Source organism: Anticarsia gemmatalis, chromosome 15 (assembly GCF_050436995.1).
Source record: "Anticarsia gemmatalis isolate Benzon Research Colony breed Stoneville strain chromosome 15, ilAntGemm2 primary, whole genome shotgun sequence".
Taxonomy (NCBI): Eukaryota; Metazoa; Arthropoda; class Insecta; order Lepidoptera; family Erebidae; genus Anticarsia; species Anticarsia gemmatalis.
The window spans coordinates 3,126,024-3,146,828 of record NC_134759.1 but is presented as its reverse complement, the minus strand read 5'-3'; the positions used below and the strand labels follow the sequence as shown (position 1 = coordinate 3,146,828).

Sequence of the window (20,805 nt, the reverse complement as noted above, 5' to 3'; positions counted from 1 at the left end):
ATCGTGGTTTAATGGTGCCTGGATAAAAGCATATTAGTATCAAATTGGCTTTTTGCTCGCATTACGTTGTTTCGGCAACGATTATTCGAGTAAAGCGCTCTTATCGGTTCAGTTGATCACCGTTTTGAGATCTCGAGTTTTGATTTAGAATGTTTGTAAATGGTTACAAAGTTTCAATGTTGCTAAGTGGGTTGTAGACGGTTAGTGGCTTACATTGTTGGTTTACAGTTGACTTTTGAAAGGTATTTTGTTTGTTTAATTAGGTGGGTACGAAATTTATTAAAGATAAAGATGTAAAGTAAAATATAAAGTGTCTTTAGTGCGTTGATAACTCTAGTAAGATTAGAAGTAGCTGTATTCATTGAAGACAAATCTATGTGTCTGAAATTTTTGAAAAAGTGCAGGAAGGTCTTTTGTACGATCTTATCATATAATACCAAAAATATAACTATATTATTGGTATTCGAAATTTTCCAAGCTATTAAATTAAAATTAAGATTGGGCATAGATTTAGGCTTTCTGTAATTGTAAAAGATTTTCAAAGTTTGGTAGCAAATAGACTACTAATATCTACGTTTCGTTTCATTTTAGTAATTGGTGATTGAGTAGACGATTTCTTTTCGCAATGGATTCTTTTCCGTATTTTAGGCAGCTAGTGCCATCTTTTAACGGTAAACAAAGGGTCTTATATACAAAATAGTAAGACAGTTAGGTGGCAGTAAGTGTAAGGTTTAAAGCTCATAAAGTGACGGTATTCGCTAGTTCATAGTTTACGAGCTAGAGTAAACATTTGACTTTTACTACTGTCGCACTAATTCTAAACTAAAGAATTTTATTTTGTTTATATATTTGCTGCTTGCAAAATCAAGTGAAAAGTCTTCTTTTTTACTAAAATATTGATAGTTTTCAAGTAAGTGCTGAAAGTTTATAAGTACCTCTTTTGGGAAGCTAAGCAAACAAAAGTCATGACGTATTTGAATGAGATTTTACGAAGAAATTTTATTTGCAGTATGAACTCTTTTTACATTCTAGTGACCGCCCGTGACTTTGTCCGCGTCGACGTTAGTTTTCCTTCCTTCGGCGGGAATTCTCAAATATGCTCTCATAGTGCTCCTCTACAGTTCTTAAGGAAATTCATTTAATCCAAATTTATTCCTACACTCTGTAATGTCGCAATGCGTTGTCCATCAGTCAGTCACTCACTCACTCAGTAACGGAAGAGTGTTTCTGCTTTTGTAAGCAACCACAGTCATATTACTATATGTGTAATTGAGAATTTACTATACCATTTAATCACAATGCATTGTTTGTTAAACCTGTTATACCAAACCAAAACCATAATCACCACTTCAAAGATCACACAAACACCCACGCACCCACACACACATACACACAAACACACACACAAATACACACACACACACACACATATACACAAACACACACATACATATACATACACAGAGAGACGGAATGTATACAAGCAGAGAACGCAAATCAGCATTACTCACACACACATACTCTCTCACACACACATAGTCACGTGCACATCTTAAGCCAAAGACAAAACGTCTCACATTTAATCAAAGTGACGTCATTACGGTTCTTAGGACTGATCCACACTGGCGAGCTATAACTCAAACGCACCACAACTCGGGTAAATCCTGCTCATTAGTCGTGCCCCGGTCTAATGTGTACTCGTCTTATTAACTATCGGCTTACTTGCTTCCTGAACTACGGTGTTCACGTGAATCTATCGTTTGACTTGCTATTATCTGCTTCTAATTAGTTACTTACTGTGTTATTAAGAGTATTAAAGCTAGGGTATAGTTATACATATCAGTGGCGAAGGGTCAGTTTTTACAAAAGGTAAGCCGGAGCTATAAGTCATTGTCTAGGTATAGTACCTACATATTATGTACCTACATCGTAAGAATATCGACGTAAAAGTAGCGTATTACTGCATAATAACAATATGAGAGTATTATCTACATTCGACTACAGTCTCTTATTTCTCTCTCTACAGTCTAATAATACATAGTACTTACCATGCTACCTAATCATGCTTGTTTTGTATTTAGTTACTCTGTCTTCAGTAGTAACACGTAGGTAACACAACAGCACATATTTAAGATAACGTATATCGAACGATTGATGATTGTCTCGCACTGGTTGTTTAATAACATATTATACAAGCAATTTAGAATGTATTCATCAACAATAAAATATCAAACACATTATGGATAACACTTTAATAGAAATGAGTTTAACCTATAAATCTGACAAAATGAAAATTTACTCGAATAGAAACATGCAAAACAATTACTGTACACTGATACGTTCACAGTTAGTTATGCACAAACACATTTACTAAGGAATAATGTTGTAATAAACACAAATATTCTAATTTGTTATAGAGCGCGCGAAAGATGTAAACAGTAAACAAACATAACCTAATGTCAAACTGGTGAAGAATGTTCGACTTCGCCATCTCGCTCTTGCACGCGGCTCGCGCCGCGACAGAAACATGCGTAAGATCATGCGTCTCTCATCTCTCATCTAGCGGGCTCTGTAGAAACTATTTGACCAAAACAATTTAAATGAAAAACATTTGATTTTCGGTAGGTAGTCACGCTTCAGTAGCGCAATACTTTACAGTCGATACTTTCGAGTATCGAGATTTTGATATTTAAAATGTACTGAACAATTAGTTCCCAGGTCACCCACTAGGGGCGCTGATCAGTGTTTCATACAAATTTAATAAATAAAATATTTATACCTAGTCGTTCTCGATAGTTGATAGCAGAAAGGAATCGCACTCCTTTGGTTTTAATTTATTATCGTCAAAAACTATCTAAATCACAAGAAAAAGAAACAATATTAAAGATAACATAATATTTTTACATTACAATATTGTTTTCTCCATATACCTGAAGATTTCCAATACATTGATGGATGAAATGGTTTGTTCAAACAACATAATATTGACTCTGGGCGCCATATTAGCTCTTGTTTACAAACTCGATGTAATAGTAAACGAAACGGATGTATTACCTTACAAATAGTTTTTATTTGTTTGTGATCTTTTCTTAATAATGTTTTGGGTTTTTGTGTTGTGTATAAGTATAGTATTGTGGTGTTTTCGTCTCTGCCTAGCCCTGGAAAAGAGTTTAAATATAAAAACACTAGCTTTTACCCGCGGCTCAGTCCGCCATCTGAATTTTGCCATGGGAATGCGTCATTTTCTTGGGGTAAAAAGTTGCCTATGTCCTTTCACGGATATCAAAATATCGCCATACCAAATTTCATGCAAATTGGTTAAGTAGTTTAGGAGTGATTGACTAACAGACAGACAGACAGGGTTACTTTCACATGTATAATATTAAAGTATGGAAGTATGGATGTATGAAGGTATGTATAATATATGAGTATAGTACTCTTTTTTGCTTTTTTCGTTGCAAAAGGCGTTATTTTATTTATGTGAGTGAATAAAGTGCTTTTGGAATTCGCACTGTTAATGAATTTTTATACTTTAGTAAAATATTATCAGTGGCCTAGAGTTTGGTAATGCACATACCTGTTATGCGGCTCTAGGCTACATTGATCAACCGCGAGTGTATTTCATACACTTTTGCATACTCCTTATGTACGTATGTATGTATGCTAAAGTAACTGTTCGTGTTTAACCATTTAAAGGTCAAGTTCCATAACGCACTAATTCAAATAAACACACTCATTTTAGGCAACAGTTAGAGAACGAATAACACAAAAACGTATTACCAAAACAATAATTAATTCAAATGTCATGCGTCCATCACAGCATGGCGGAAACATTACGAAACAAACATAATTGACGTCACTAATTATTATAATTACGACTAGTATTATAATTACATGGCCGTAAGCCTTTCATTTGTCATGCTTTATTCATGTTTCATTTATAAGTAGTATGTTATACTATAGAGAGGAGCTCGTGGCTAAGTAACAACAGCTATACGGATCGATCTCTGAGGTTAAGTTACGCTTGCCGAGATTGGTCTGTGGATAGATGACCATCTTATGCATAGCCTGCACGGCTGAACCGATTTTTGACGGTCTCCGTGGCGCAACGCTTAAGGTAGTCGTCAAGCCACGACCAGCGCCTCGGTGGGTCGTAGGTTCCATTCCCACACGGAAAAAATATTTTGATGTTGGTTGTACTTTGTATCCGATGTTTGTATGTTTGTAAAAGTTATCTAAGCTACTCACTTAGAATTTTCAGGGCGCGTTAGCTTTTTTGAGGAAAACAACGAATTGATGTAACGTTTATCTTTCCTAGCTAAATAGCTGAACCAACTTTGATGATATTATTTGATATGGAGATAGTAGTCCAAAAGGTCAAACTTGGTATATTTAATTAAACATTATCACAGCTAGTGTGCTGTGGATATCGGAAAATTAAATGTTACAGCACAATTATATTAAAATACTAGTAGACATCAGGTACCTAGTTTTATATAAAAAAGCTAGCAACAAAAAATAACGAACAGTATAATTATCTTTACATAGCTGTATTATTTAGGTACAAAAGGTATAAGGAAGTTGACCTTTCATATTCCGAATAATGATCACTGAGTTGACCTTAGACCTTTTGGCAAAGTTTAAAAACCTTTGATACTATACTCTTATTAAAAATTCATACCAAATAGTTCAACGTATGCCTTTATAGGCGATAAAACGGTCTAAACTAATCATATTATCCTTCACACGAATTTCAATCTTATCGTCTTGTATATAGAGTTGAAATTGGTGTATTGTAGAGAGCCTATATTTAATGTCCTTACGTGCTGAAATATTCGTGCGTCGATAATCAAAATGTCAAAGTGTTGGTAAAACAAATTCAAGAAATTATTGGAATTAACTTTCTTTTTCTAAAGAAAGTAAGTCACTTATGTTAGTTTCAATTAAAAATAATAGAATTAATGATGTAAATAATACATACATTACATTATTTATCAGCTCGTGCTAATATGAGGCGGTCATAACTCGTTGCGCTCACCGGTCGATAAACGATCGGCAGGTTGAGCAACCTTATGGCGGACATTCTATAGATGGGTAGCCACATACTGAATTTTGAATGTATGCCTGCTTTTTAAGGTTAAATTGTTATATTGTTTATTTGAAAAGAGAGATTTTACATCTAACAAACGTTCTTGCGGTATTAGCTCCAAGAATATAAAAATAGCTAGGCATTTAATCCACTGCTTGAAAAAAATTGTGAAACTTCTAATTTTAAATCTTAACAACTCTAAATAGCGCATTCACGCTATACAATAATATTTCATTGAGCAAACTCGAAATATTTTTGGTGAATAAGCATATTACCAAAAAAAAATCAAAAATGCAAGTAACAACGGTTGTAGTAATGTTTTGACAGCAGTATTTCCACTCTTTCAATAAATTGCCGTTTAATTTACCTAGTTTTCATTCAACAAACGTGTATTACGAAGCCTGTAAATACACTTACTTATACAAACGCAAAAGATTTTTAAATGAATTTAAGGCGAAACGATCCTATTCTAATTTCGGAATGTCGATTGGTATACCCAAGATATTTGAAGCACCCGAATACAAATAATTTAATTCATTCAAAATCTCATTTTCATATGAATAGATGTAAAAATATTCTCTTCATCTCAAACAAATGGTTTCGCCGAGTAAAATCCACTCTTATTACCAACAAGTCTACTAACTATCCGTCTGAAAAAATAAACAGAACAAAATCCTTGTACTCGCATTCACAACCGTATTCCTTTGTGCGAGACACTTTTACTGCACCAGGCATTCAGGCTTTACGCAAGAAATCCAAACATTCTTTGTAACATAAAACGGAGCAGAAGCAAAAAATGACACATTCGTATTCCTATTCATGCAAAAGGCGCAATGTATAAGGGTTTGAACGATAACCTTTTCATGACGTCGAGTCTACGCCGCGCCGTAGCGCTACGCTCCAGTTTGCTACGAGACCCGCTACGGCGAGGACGTTCCGCGCTCTGATTCGTAGCCGATACTTTGCGATGTCCGCGTCTACGAACTTGCGTTTTTCCGTTTTTAAATGAATGAATATTTAAATGAACGCGTCTGTCGTTTTAAATGACCGGACTGGACATACAGTGCACAGTGATTAGTGGTGTTGTATATTTAATTTCATTGTCCTTTTCTGTTCATTTTTAAGTGAGTAATTACAAAGGTTTTGTTTTATTACAAATAAGAGTATAATACACAAATAGACGTCTAAGTAAAATATATCTTCGCAACAAAACGTCTCGGAGAAGTAAGTAGGAAAACCGCTTTACTCGAGACGATAGTTGAAAACTGTATTATGGGTCTTATTTTCCGATTAAGTTGGAGCGGGTACCGACACAATTTAACTTTTTGGGACTCAAGAACTTTCCTTATATTGTCCACAGTTTATTCTTGGCCATCACTTTAAGTGCAATCTTGAGAACTTTATATTGAATCAAGAAAATTATATTTATTTTTCTTTTCTAAGAAAATGTTTGATACAATTAATGTCAAACACAGTACAAAGCTTTCGTTAATCAAAAGCTGGATTATTTTGTAGAGCAATTCAGTATTTACGGTTAAAGTAAATTTCTATTGTTTAAGAAAAAATGTTGTTGTATTATGAATAACAAATTTAAAGTTGTTCGGAATACCCATTGTCGGTACTAGTATTATCTGGACAAGAATTATTATTTTGAAAATGTTACTTTGTCTGCTACAAAGTTCTAATCTTTATTTTTATTTCCAGTACTAACAATAGCACAATAAAACCTAATAATTTCTAAAAACAATAAATAAATTTACAAAAATACTCACCGTGTAAACACACGCTACGTCGAAAATAAATGAACGAGTGCGGATTAAATGAACCCTGACCAAAATAAATGAACATTTAAATGAACACGCATAACAGTGACGTAACGTTGAAAATGTACTGTTTCGGGTGAAAAACGTGTGAATGCTTTATGAAGACGGAATGAGGAACGGAAAGACTTATTTTTGGTCGATGCTGCAGGCTCTGGCTTTGTTACCGACTATGGCGCTCAAAGGTAAGCCTTTATTACTATCGTAGGCTGTAGTCTCGACTTTTCTTTTTTTTCTTCCTTTTACAATGGTCAATAGTGACAAACAGTTCATGTCTGCCAGTGATTTTTGTTTTTGTATTTGAATAATTCACATTTCTCAAATGCGATGTTAACTGCATTGGTTTGTCTGCTATGTTTAACCGTCTAAAACTACTGAACCAATAGATATGTTAAGCCGATAAATTGTTCCCTTACAAAAAGCTACTTATTACCAAAAGTTTTTTGTTTTTTTTTCATCCATATTTTTACTACCTGTTTTGATAACAAGAATCAGCAGAATTTGTGAAACTGTCTGAAGCAAACGTAAAATATATATGAAAGTAACATCGATATAATTAACTCAGAATAAAAAAAAATTACGATATTGTAAACATATTTTTGTCAGTCATAACATTTCATCTATTGTATCTCATCAATTCGAGGTCTGTAATGAGTCCCTCAAGGGTCTATTATAGATAGACCTCTCTTCCCTCCCATAGGAGTCGTAATGACCAAGGGACGTGATTGACAAATCGGTGTACTTGGAAGGTGGATTGATGAGAGCTATGTTACCAATGTTTGACAAAAGACTGGCCTATTTGAGACCAACCTTTTGGACAAACATTTTGAAACCTTTTTACTCAATGTAATCAGTTTCTAGTTTCTGTTTGAAATGTAATCTCCTTTGATTTAAAATTCATTGTTTTTTGTGATACTTTACATTTTAGAGTGTTGGAAATGAAGACCTTTTTTTAGTTTTCATTTAGTGTAAGGTTTTTAAACAATTAATTTCAGTACTTTTAGTAATTTTAGAGAGGAATCATTTAAGATGTAATAATAGCTGACTAAAAGCTTCTGTGATTGAGCAATCTGAATAGAAAAACTCTTGTATTTTGTTAGAACTTTACTTGCAATAATGTACTTAATTGTACGAACAAACAAAACATATTATGTCATTTAGACAACAAGGCCTAGTACTAAATATTTACTTGTAAGAGCTAGTAGTAATTACCACATTACTCTATATTAGACACAGCCGTCTAAAAAACCATACCAACCTTTTGTAAAATAAAATTATGAAACTTACAACCTAAAGCATTACGTCAGTGCAAAAGCTCCATTTGAAACTGAAATTCGCAGTACAACGTCACGGAAGCCGCAAGAAAAGCTCCGAATAAGCTTCAAGTAAACTTATTCATTAGCGTGAAGCTTTTTGGGTGGGCAGTTAAAATTCATATCTTATTAACTTAGCTAAGCACCACTTACAAACTTACTTTTAACTTAGTTAAGTTAAATTAGGAGATAAACCACTAGGTTTGTTAATGGATAATCATTTTGGAATTTTAATGTCGGCTTAAGATTATTATTTTTGTAAATTACGTTGTTAATTTTTATTTAAATGGATTAACTTTTAGATAATTGTTAAGTCTGTTATTTTTATTATTGTACCTAATATTATAATGAAAATGTTTTGTCTTTATTCACATTTGGATGTCATACTCAGTGGAATGAAAGCGGCTGAATAGCTTGTGATAAAATGTACCTATGTGTTAAATTGTTAAAAACTCAATTTACAAATAGCCACATACACACAATTCGTTTATTTTTCTATAGCTTATGGTTTTATATGGAAATTCTATTAAACAATCAGAACTTTCAGTACACACAATTATAGCTTATGAAAACAACTGCATCAAAGATTATTACACTTCATAAACAACTACACTATTGACAATTAACATAAAATATTTCTTCTGAAACTCCACAGATTATCGTGACGTCATTAAACGTGTGTAAAGTCACTTACAGATGCTTGTTTCAATATATTTAAATGCCCGCAGGTGTGCAGTTTACGACATGTAACTGGGCTATGTAAAATGGGCATGGCGGCACGCACGGTGCTAATCGATAGACACTTTATTTGACAAGGAATATTTTAGCATAGAGTTTGTACCACACACGACTAGTTAGTAGGAAAACGGTTTGTACAGAAAATGTATATTATGGTAGCGAAATTCTGTATAGTCTGTACTGTCGAGTATCGAGAGTTTGACATTTAAAATGTACTGGCAAAATAGTTCTAACGGACCCCGGTAGAGGCGGTTTTATTTTTTTATTTACGTTTAAAATTTAGTTATAGAGAATCGAACTACAGATGATCCATATTACGCGGCTGCACGATATATGCCATATTAGTATTGTATACTGTGATGTTTCTTGAAGTTCCGGCACTAGTAGTATTGATTCTTATTGCCACACGATGGACAAACATACGTGCAAGTCGTTGTTATTGCAGAGACAGTCACCTTGCGACAACGACTATAATCACTGACATATACTGTGCATTTACAAGAGACTTACAACACAAAAAGATACAAATGATTATTAATTTATTACGGACTGGTTTCAAAATAAAATAAACGAATAAAGCTACAGTGAAAAGCTAGAGTTTAATAGCTTAAATTCTGCACGTAGAAAGATATTTATGTTCACTATTAAACTAGGTACTTTCCAAGCTACTCCAAAACTTATATTATTTGAAATTGAATATATTTCCTCGCAATAAATATTTCTAACGTGTTCTGTTTACTCAATAAACCTTAAAAGCACGTGACACAAACAACAAATGGTTCAATTCTCGTAGACGGCGAAACGCCTGACGGAATCGAGCGAGCAAATAGTACGTACGAATAAATCGTGCAAACCATAGCAAAATGTTACGCCGATTGTAGAGAGTTTACACTGCATGAAGATTAGTAAAGATTACGGAATTTAAGCGATTACAAAAGTCTGTAATTTGTTATATCAATTTTGTATAATACGTGTGCGAATGAATGCATTGATGTCTAGGGAGGTTAAGTTAAAAGCGTTATATAGATCTAGTTCTCATAAAAGTTTAATAATAAATAAATATATTGAATTAGAAAAAGATGTGATAGCAATCTCTTTAATACACTTGAATATATTTTAACATTATTCTACACGAGAAATGTTCAACACCAACCGTCACTTACACAAAGAAAACCCAAAGAAAACAAAATAAAACCTCCACAACGTAAACCAGATTTTGCCCTTTCCTTGTCAAATCCGAACAGCGGATTTCGTCATCAAATCTGCACACTCCCTAAGATCACCGCGGGCGTTTTTGTGTGAATCCCATGCATTAGCATTTGGTGACAGGTGCCGCGTCACACCACCATTTTTTATATAACTTATTTTATTGTTGTTTTAAAGCTTTTTCTTTTATTGCCCAGATTTATAAGGGTAGAATACCTTTATGATGGGGTTACGTTGTTTCGTCTGTGTCTAGAAATTTTTGTTTAATGGTCTTTAAAATGTTTAATGTGATGTTAAATTTAGTTACTAAAATGTCCACAACCTATTCTTTAAGTCTAAGTACATCTGACGATTAGGCACAGGTTACACTGGCTGAAGTCGCAGCCTGGCTGTCCGACTGAGCTAATTACACCCGTAACAATTAGATTTTATAAAATATTCCCATTGTTATTTGAACAGTACATCGGGAACTGCTGTAAATTGAGAAGCCTAAAATTCGTATTAATCTTTTCATGTATTATTTTGCTATTATATTAGCAAATCTGGTTTTACGCAAAGAAAAATTAAAGCAATACAGTAACAACGTGAATGTTGTAGCTTCGAAAGTTGCATTTTTTTTTATTATATCTTTTTGTGACAACTATAGGTACACAAACAACTTTAACAAATAATGACGTAAATAAAAATAGAATAGTCATCGGAACTGAACGGTCCCAAGCTTCGTGTGGAAAAACCAATAGTGCACTGACGTCAGAGTCTTATCGCAAAGATCGGGACAATAATAGCACAAAACGGTAATACTGTTGCAGTTTCCAACCGATTCTGTGCCTCGATTTTCTTCTATTATCGACTACCGACAACCGAACTGTCATCGAGAAATTTTGTATGAAAATCTGTACCTCGATTCTGTACCACTATCGAGTACCGACAACCAGCTAGCTATCGAAATTTGACATTTAGAATGTACTGCCAAAATGTTTCCTACGACAGCCGCCAGAGGCGCTGATCAGATTTTCATACAAAATTTCTCGATGACAGTTCGGTTGTCGGTAGTCGATAGTAATACAGAATCGAGGCACTGATCAGCGCCTCTGACGGGTGTCGTTGGAAATATTTTGGCAGAATATTCTAAATGTCAAAATTCGATAGCTAGCCGGTTGTCGGTAGTCGATAGTGGTAGATTATCGAGGTACTGGTTTCAACAACTAATCGTTCTAGGAATACTCAAAGTTATGGTTTTGAAGCTTAATAAGATACTCAATATGGTACTATGGTTCTGTGAATTGTGAGTTACATAGGAGGTAAAGTTGGGCAGAGAGAAACCTACTGTAGTGTTAAACATATTTTTAATTTGTGAGAAGAAATGTGTTGTCATTTTAGGGTAAAAAATAATACAATATGTTAATTGTGAATCGGTAATAATTGAATGTAGTGATCTAAAGATACCTGCCCGTTCAATCATGGTATAACTGCGATAAGTATTAACATAAGACTATTGTGAACGAAGTAGTATTATTTATAGATAACGTAATTTTACCCAAGAAAGCTTACAATAGAGTAAAAGTAAAAACCTTTTTAACTAATAAATTATTCACTTAAATTAAATGGAGACGGACGTAATAATCCGTTAACGTCTCATAATAGACTCGGAAAATTATGAAACAGTTTATTTTTTATCTAAAACAAAATTACAACATAAAATAGAAATTTATACAAAAAATAAAGATAATCTATTTGCTAACTACCTGTAAAATACCGACTTCAAAATTGGGTTAGTAATAACGAAAGCATTAATTCGCCTCATCAACGATGGGTAATCGGCGGCCGATATTCAACTTTGTTTCAAACTAGTTAGAGTTAGGAATCGCTTACAGGTTATTTTGGAGTTCATTATTGAATGGAATTGATTACTTGATGCCTTTCAAGTTGCGAATAATAATGGCAGGAGACTGTATGAGTGGGTCCTTAGTGCTCTCAACTCCGTCTAAGAATTTGGGACACATTTTGTAATTAAAATGTTTTATAATTATCTGAGTGGAATATCTTGTTCAGGGTTAGAAAAACGAAAGTTTTGATGCCTCAGTGATTTATGGACTGGATTCCGTGTAATCTAAGTCTTTATTGAAATTAAGCTCCGTTTAGATATTTTATCCAGTTTTGTTTGTAATTAACTTTCAGTCGTGGATATAATTGTTGAAAATGTCTCCTTTGCTTTTGTCCTTTTTTGATACCTTTATAAATACTATCGTATTTATTAAGGTATCTTGCTAATTCTATCCAACCTGACTCAGATATTTTCCTTTGAAACAACAAAACAAACACATTTGTATAGATTTCAAACCAGCTATTTTTAACAAAACAACAAGTACCGAAGTAAAAATTTGTGTTTACTAAAATACGGCTAAAATATATTATAATTTATAATAAACAAATACTCCAGTTTTGCGTTCATAAATACAGCCACTTAATTATATTAGAGCAATTCACAAATATTTAGCACAACATACATAGTTACCATAATACGTAGTTTTGTATTATCGTTCACGGATTGACCAATGATTGTTAACTAACCGCAACACAATAAATGTTATGTGTGGTAAATATGATTATAAAATATACTACGTAAAATAGTCATTATATAGGGCTGTTTTATGATGAAAAATCTAAATCAAATTATTTATCAATTTAGACGAAATACTGAAACTTATGATAGTCACTGTTAAAAGAGATTTTGACTGCTACCATTCCATCAGGAGGTCGTGGGTTCGATTCTCACACGGAACAATTATTTGTGCTGTCGACATATAGTTGTTTCGGGTCTGGTTGTACTTTGTGTCCGTTGTTTGTATGTTTGTAAAAGTCCCCGCGACACAAGAGCAATTCTTTGTGTGGGTGTTGCCTTTTTAAAAGAGCAAGAGATGTAATGTTTCAAAAGGCCATTTACGTCTACTATCGACAACTGGCTAACTATCTAAAAATTTTGTATGAAAATCTGATCAGCGTGTCTATCTATTTTTGCAGTGCCTTTTAAATGTCAAACTCTCGATAGTCGTTAATACCGAATGCATAAAATCGCGTTGCTATTGAAAAGAAAGCACATACTTGGTAATATTAGGTACTTTTAATATTAAATGAAAAAAGTCAGACAACATTTTGTAGGGTTAAAATATAAACTAAGAAAGAGAGAATGTAAAGAATACTTTTACAGTTATTCCTTCACAAAACTGAATTGTACTACATGAAACTGAAATCAAAATACTGCCGCTCTACAACTCCTAAGAAACATAGTAGGAAGACCTAGAAACGTGAAAACTAAAGCAAGTGAGAAACTTTCAAGTGATCTATGCAAATACTCTGCGGTTGCTGTCAAAATAGTGAACACTGAATCACTTGTGTTCGCAGAATACTAATGAGTATGTTATGTTTGTGCAGTGTTTTAGATGTGCTACTTATATTCTTACTTATATCATCGCCATGGTTAACTTCTCTCTCTCTCTCTCTCTCTCTTTCTCTGTCTCTCTCTCTCTCTCTCTTTCTCTGTCTCTCTCTCTCTCGGCCTTTCTATCTATCTTTCTGATTTCGGCCATGGCAACCACTGTGACTCCTAATCAAATTGGCGTTGATGCGCACAGAGATGGGTAACTTAACGCCTTTTAAATGCAGTTATTTTTACTGGCATGATATTTAGTAGGTGTATATTTCCAAACTCTACTTCTACGGAAATCACAATTTAAAAGTGCGTTAATATTTTTTTTTCCATTTACTACGAACAACGAGTTACAAACGAAGATGTTTCTTCGTTGCTGATGTACCTCTGCCCCGTGAATTATCTCCAATAGATAGTCACAACCAATGATGATAATTTGATAAACCTTTTTATTTTTAGTCATTTTACGACAAAATCATCATTATTTCAACAACCAATATTTTAGGTCCCAAAACATTTTGAATATCAAAATGTTGGTCTAAAACCAATTGAATTCCATAGACTTTTTAAGTACAACACCTGTAGTGACGTCACAACGTTGCAAAAAGTAAAATAAATCTAGGTTGATTGGGTCTGTGAGACCTGATGCAACTTTGAAGTGTTAACTAGTTTGTGTTTGATAAAAAAATAATTAGTTTTCTATCGTCGGCTGTTTGCTAAACGTTAGAGGGTTAGTTAAAAATAATATCGTATTTGTATTGAATATGGAAATTATTTTGAACCTTCATCCGATAAAGAGCTATTAATATGCAGATGTATTATAGGCCTTATTTCTGCATAGTGGTACAGAGACGAATCCGGAATTCATAGGTTACTAGTGCCCAGCAGTAATTATTATTCTCTCCAACCGATCTAGAGACACGTCGAACAATCATCATTAAGATTTAAATAATTAAAACAAATGTTTAATAAATAATACAAAAATACCTTCCTCATGAATCACTCTGTCTATTGGAGGAAACCGTATGAACACCAGTATTGCAAATTTTGAGGTTTTTTGCAAATAGACCGACAGACACGGCGGGGTATCTTTGCTTTTTAATTTGTTGTATTAATTTATACGAAATTCCGACTGTCTGTAACGCTTTGACAGCCAAATATATATATCAGCTTAGCCTTTCTTCCGAGCTATGTTGGAGTCGGCTTCCAGTCTCACCGGATGCAGCTGAATACCAGTGTTTTACGTGGAGCGACTGCCTACTGCCTATCTGACCTCCGCAACCCAGTTACCTGGGATAACACGATACCCCTCGGTAAGACTGGTTGTCAGACTTTCAAGCTTCTGACTACTGTTAACGACTGTTAAAGATCTTCGAAAATGCCAGCCGGGACCCACAATTTAACGTGCCTTCCGAAACACGGAGGAACTCGATGTGTATAAGATGGTCACCCATCCACAAATCAACCTCGGCAAGCATGGCTTAACCTCAGAGATCGATCTGCGCGGCTGTTGTTAACTAAGCCACGAGCTCCTCTTTGACAGCCAAATCACGATACGAATTTTAATAAAACTTAGTATGGGAATTTATGATGACCCGCAATTAAACATAGACTCTATACTTTCTTCTAAATATCAACCCTGAAAGGGAACGTAGTAATCTTTATGCACTAAAAACACTGCGAATACATACTTTTACAAGCAACCTTACAAAAACCTAATTCCTTGAAAACATTTTCTTAAACTCAGACTTTCAAATGTAGAGAAACCTTTAGATTTATGACACAAAAGTATGAAAATAGTTGCGTAATAAGAGAGCGAACAATTCTTATTCTAATTCATTTCTACGTGAAAGAAAACCGATGGTGGCGTTGTAACTATAAAGACATTTCATTACGTTAAGTACTAATTATTCACCGGTAAGTCCGTAAATTATTTTTTTGTATTGTTCCTAAAATCACACCTGACGAGCACGTAAAGAACGCCATCTGATACGATCTCTAAGAACTTCTCTTATTTCATTCTGTTCATCTTGTCGTATATTTTTTAAATCATTGTTTCGTATCATTAAGGATGTTTATTTAATAATATAAGTAACATTTTCTCTATTTTTGTGTTGATTTTCAAACGTATTTTTTCTAACCTAAAAGTCACCAGAGCTTCACTCACACACGCACAATACGACAGCTACAATAGCGTACAAAACATTGATATATTACTAGAACTGTAAGTAGTGTGAGTAAAACTTCGCTAAAAGTATATTGCTTTATTGTTTCAGACTCTCAAATGACGACAAAGAAATTCTCCGAGGAGCCCGAGTTTGAGCGGCCGATCGGCAACCACACGTTTTTTCTAGGCAGAGAAGCGGTACTCGGTTGTGCTGTCACTAATCTTGGGAAACATAAAGTAAGTTTATATACAGGGTGTAAACGACAGCCTACCGAAAACGAAAAAAAATGACTTTAGACACGATTCTGGTGCTTATGGCGTTGAAAATTTTTATCGGTTTTTTCTTGATTTTTCCGATTTTTTATGCGTTTTTTTTTATTTTTTCTGGTATTATTTCGTTAATACTACACAATGCAACATGAATATGAAAAAAAAACCGTCATATTACTGTTTTTCACAAAAAACAGCAATGGATTAAAACAACGTATAAATTCGCTATCAGCTGTTCGGCCAACGACACCGCGCCGGCGGCGGCCGGCCGCGACGGTCGACGTCACGCCGCGTACCTACGCGCGCCACACAGACACGATTACGCACACAGCTGTCAACCTCACACTCACTAGTATGCAGCGTTACTTAGTATTTGTTCTATGTTAAAAATGAAAATTACATAATTATCCCGCTCTCCGATAAAAGGTAAATTCATAAGATTTAAAATGTGTGATATCTTATTATTACACGTACAAATACATACAGAACAACAAAAAATCCTATTGATATTCTTTAGCGCTATAAAAATCTCTAATAAACAATTTAACATGTATTGTCGCTTTGTTCCATTTGTTCTTGCAAATTTCTATTCGATATTTACACGCTCATTCATACTTCATACAAGCGCGGTGCGACTCGAAAAGTAGATGGCCGTAGTGACGCGTGACGCCGCGACCGCGCGTGGATGTTACATAGATGGGATGCGACAAAATGGATGCTAAGTAATTCTCCGGGGATTATGAATTATGATAAGTTAGTTTCTCTGATAAGAATATTAATGGATATTGATTGTTATCATTGTTATGTACCTACATTTTTTATGGTTTAATTAAATAAACGTTTCGTGTTTATTTTATTTACTTTAAGCTGATTTTATGTTATAAATATCAAAGTTTTTTAAACTTACATCAATAATGTTTGTAATGTTATTTGGTATTTGAATAAAACTACAATGCAACGAGTAACAACTGTGACAAGTAAAAATAGTAATGCCACATCAATATTTTATTGAATCTAATCTCTCGCTGGGATCCTAACTCGTCGCTCGCGGCGCCCGCGCCGGCGGCTCTCTTTGGTCGATAGTTCGAGCAATTCGCTCGCGGAAGACGGAAGCTCTTCACCGGTGTCGTTCGTTATGTCCTATTTGTCGTGTCGTGTGTGAACTGCTGTTTATTATTACTTGTTATTGTTCCGGTTTTGAGTTGTTAGTGTTTTTATTGTTATTATTTTTGTTGTTATTGTTTTCAAAGTGCAGTTGTGTTCGTAAATAGGAAGAAATGTTGATGTGTTATGTATGGTGAAGCACGTGGAAGTGCACGGCGTGCTCTGCACCTGTACGTCCGGATCCAAAGGTACTCAAACTCTCGCCATACACCAGGTATTTGCGTGTTGATAGACATTGATAACAATTTGTTTTAGCACTTCGTTATTATTGGTTACGTTTTGCTATTATTGTTTGATTTCACGTAAGCCAAGTAGGTACCTACCTACTTACAATTTTACTATGAGCTATTGTAACATACGGGCCTACTTACGATACCATAAACGATACATAAGATTGTTATCTAATGATAGCGTTGCATACTAGTGAGCGCATAGACGTGGTGGTACGCGTATGTACCTACGACGCGTCGCGACATGTCGTCGATCAGCGCGCCGCCGCCGCCAGAAATCTCGTAGGCATGCGCGGAGATACATCGCGTTGTTCACTATACATTGAACGCTCAAAAATGACTAACTCGGGAACCAATCATTTCCGAGAAATATCGTTGGAGTAAATTTCGCGCATACAGTGTCACAAACTTACCAGTAAAGTTTTCGGTTAGCTGTCATTTACACCCTGTATATTTTTTGTATCTTTACTACCATTATCGTCCCACTGCTGGGCAAGGGTCTCCTCCTGTAATGAGGGGGAGGAGTTGGGCCATGATTCTACCGCGCTGGCCAAGGGCGGGTTGGGGACTCTGCTTACCTTAAGAACTATTCTAAAGAAGTCTCGGGCATGCAAGGATGCATCACGATGTTTTCTTTACCGTTGGAACCGTGAAGTTTATTATTATGCAAGTATTTATTTATTTCATGGTAGCTTAAGTTTTTATTTTACTGGCTAAAAAGCAAACCTTACACCGCTTTGAGCCTAGATTTGGAAAATAAAGTAGCCTTTATAAGTTGTACTTAACTCGGTGGCCAATATTCTGCTATTAATGCCTACAATTTATTGAAACTTAACTTTGGATGACAATTTGTTTATATTATGTAGATATTGTCACATTACTTAAGGGCCAATCGCAGGTCAAATTTTTAGGGACTTGTAAAATATATGTAACAAATATGCAACATTATAGTTATCTTAAAAATTCATGTTTGCGTTGTTATCAAAATGGACACTCGACATTAATGATAACGCAACGACCAGCAAGGCTAATGGTATCTATGAAAATATGTCTAAAACTATTCTTATAAGTATTAGAAGAAGTCTCATCAGAGTATTTCTAACATACCACACGGACTCAAGTGTATCGACACGAACATTCTCCCAAGTATAGCGCCACGTACTAACCGAGCAATACTTAAGCTTACTTTAACTTCTAAGCCTTGCCCAACTTCTAAGTTACACGGTGAAGGCCTACTTTCCCTAATATAAATATACTGGACCAGTTGGTCAGCAGTTTCATATGTGTCTATGAATAAAAATACAGTGATTGTTATTACCTACTTTTGTACATAGGTATAATATTTTTCAAGACAATTCCTTCACTAAGTATTGCTCTTGTCTCGCGAGGTCTTATATACAAACAGAAAAACAACGGTCACAAAGTAGGTACCAGACCCGAAACAACAATTTGTGAATGGAACAAATTCTTGTTCCGCGTGGGAATCGAACCCACGACCTCCCAATGCAATGGTAGTGGCGTGGCCACCTTATATTTTAAGCTTTTGATTGTTAAGGGGACAATTTTTAAATTAGTATTGTGTTCACATAGGTATAGTACACACATTGTTAAAGGAGAAAAATATCCTAATTTTTATCATACCTTGAGATTTTTAGTGTCATTTACAATAGTAAACATAAAGACTTCCAATTTTCAGTTCCATAAACGTAAATTATAACGCCTTCGAACAAACTATTACTAAAATGAGACACTTCTTTTAATTACTTCAAAGGACCTCGGAGGTGGTATTATAAAATTAAAGTAGCAATTCATAATTCACAGTGTTAACAGGCAAATATATTTTTTGAAGCCCCTACAAAAAGAATAGCGATAATGGCTGTGTTTTTTACGCTTATTTTAACAAAAGTTAGTGAAAGAAAGCCATAAATTATTCTGAACTTTATGTTACAATTAGGGCGTCTGTTAGAATATAAAATAAAATGCATTTGCTTGCAAAATAATGTTATGTAGTGTTACTTAAAGATAGTTTTACGAACTAGGGTTAACACACAACACAATAACATACTCTTAATTTCCAATGAAAATAAATCTCGTGTTTTCATTGATTGTATACTGGTGTTAACGTTGAATGCAACGTATTTTTTTAAAGATTTCCATTCATGGTAAATTAATTCAAGAACTAACCTACGCAGGGCTGAGTGGAGTCAAGGCTATCATTTTGAGAACAAACCTTGTATGCGGGTAAGGTAAGTTATAAATCATAAACGGTAAACTGGTTATAGGATAATGTTTAGGTAATGATGAAATAATTGAATCACACCTTCTCACCGAAAACAATTGCGTTTATAACAAGCCTGTTGTAAATCCGACACAACTTTAAACGCAACGATTCCGCCAAACGAAAAAAAAAACAACACGATAATCACCGCGCCCTTTTACGGAAAACGGGCATTGGAAACAAAATCATTCTGCCTTTGTCTGTAGCAATTAGAGCCGCAAAAATTTACCGATTATCCTTCATTAAGAGTTGTTAGATACCTTTGCTCTATGCCAAGAATAACAATGCACGAAAATAGTAGTGCGCCTTCCGCGATGTGAATTTTAATACCAGTACACACGTCGAATGAATGCCACCTCTAGTCTTTGTTTCTTTTGCCGCTGTGTTCCTTTTGTCTGTGGCGTGATTTTATCTTGTTTCGTAATAAAATCTAATGCTTTGATGATGAATGTGTTTGTTCGGATTGTTTAACGTGCTTTGTTCTAACAGTATTGTGCAGTTGGAAATAAAATCTTGTGTTTTTGTGTCCAAAAGTAATTTTGGGAATAATGTACTTTGTTTTGAAAAAATACTAACGCAGTTTTTAGCTACAGAAACAAAGAATAAATTACAAAGATAATATAGTTCTATAACAATGTCTACGATTGCATATTGCATCATATTTCTCCAAAAAATAAATTGGACCAAAAATATATCTCCAATATTCTCGTAGAACAAATCAAGCCGTGAAGATATATTTCCGATAAGTCCTTCAGAAGGATTTTGACAGCGAAGAAATGTATCACAATGAAAGATAAGGGCTAAACGTAAAGGATTGGAAGGGTCGCAGACTTGCCAGTGCGTCTGACCTAGAAAGGACCGTCATACAATCCGACATTTTGATTCCGGTTTTTTATAAGCTTTATAAGGAACAGTTGATATATTAATATCATAATTTTACGCACAATTTTGCTATATTATTATGTATTGTTTGTATGGTAAAATTGAGCATCAATTAAACTAATAGTCGCCAGAATATTACTTAATAAATAAAATAATCATCATGGTTTTCGTTAATTTATCTACAGGCGTACAAAGGTAACGTCGTTGAAGCTCAAAAATAT

At 34.5% G+C, this 20,805-nt stretch overlaps 1 protein-coding gene across 2 annotated transcripts in view; it reads left to right on the top strand.

Moving 5' to 3' along the window:
* The first annotated feature begins 6,012 nt into the window (after positions 1-6,012).
* The window catches only part of LOC142978812 (limbic system-associated membrane protein-like), a 47,793-nt gene continuing 33,000 nt past the window's right edge, over positions 6,013-20,805 (top strand). Inside the window, exons 1-3 of one of the 2 annotated variants that reach the window (XM_076123395.1) lie at positions 6,013-6,169; positions 6,794-7,094; positions 15,870-15,997. In XM_076123395.1, coding sequence (XP_075979510.1) covers positions 7,004-7,094; positions 15,870-15,997 — 219 coding nt within the window. In that variant the 5' untranslated portion in view covers positions 6,013-6,169; positions 6,794-7,003. Of the gene's footprint in view, positions 6,214-6,793; positions 7,095-15,869; positions 15,998-20,805 lie in introns of both variants that reach the window. The other variant, XM_076123394.1, reaches the window with a different exon arrangement.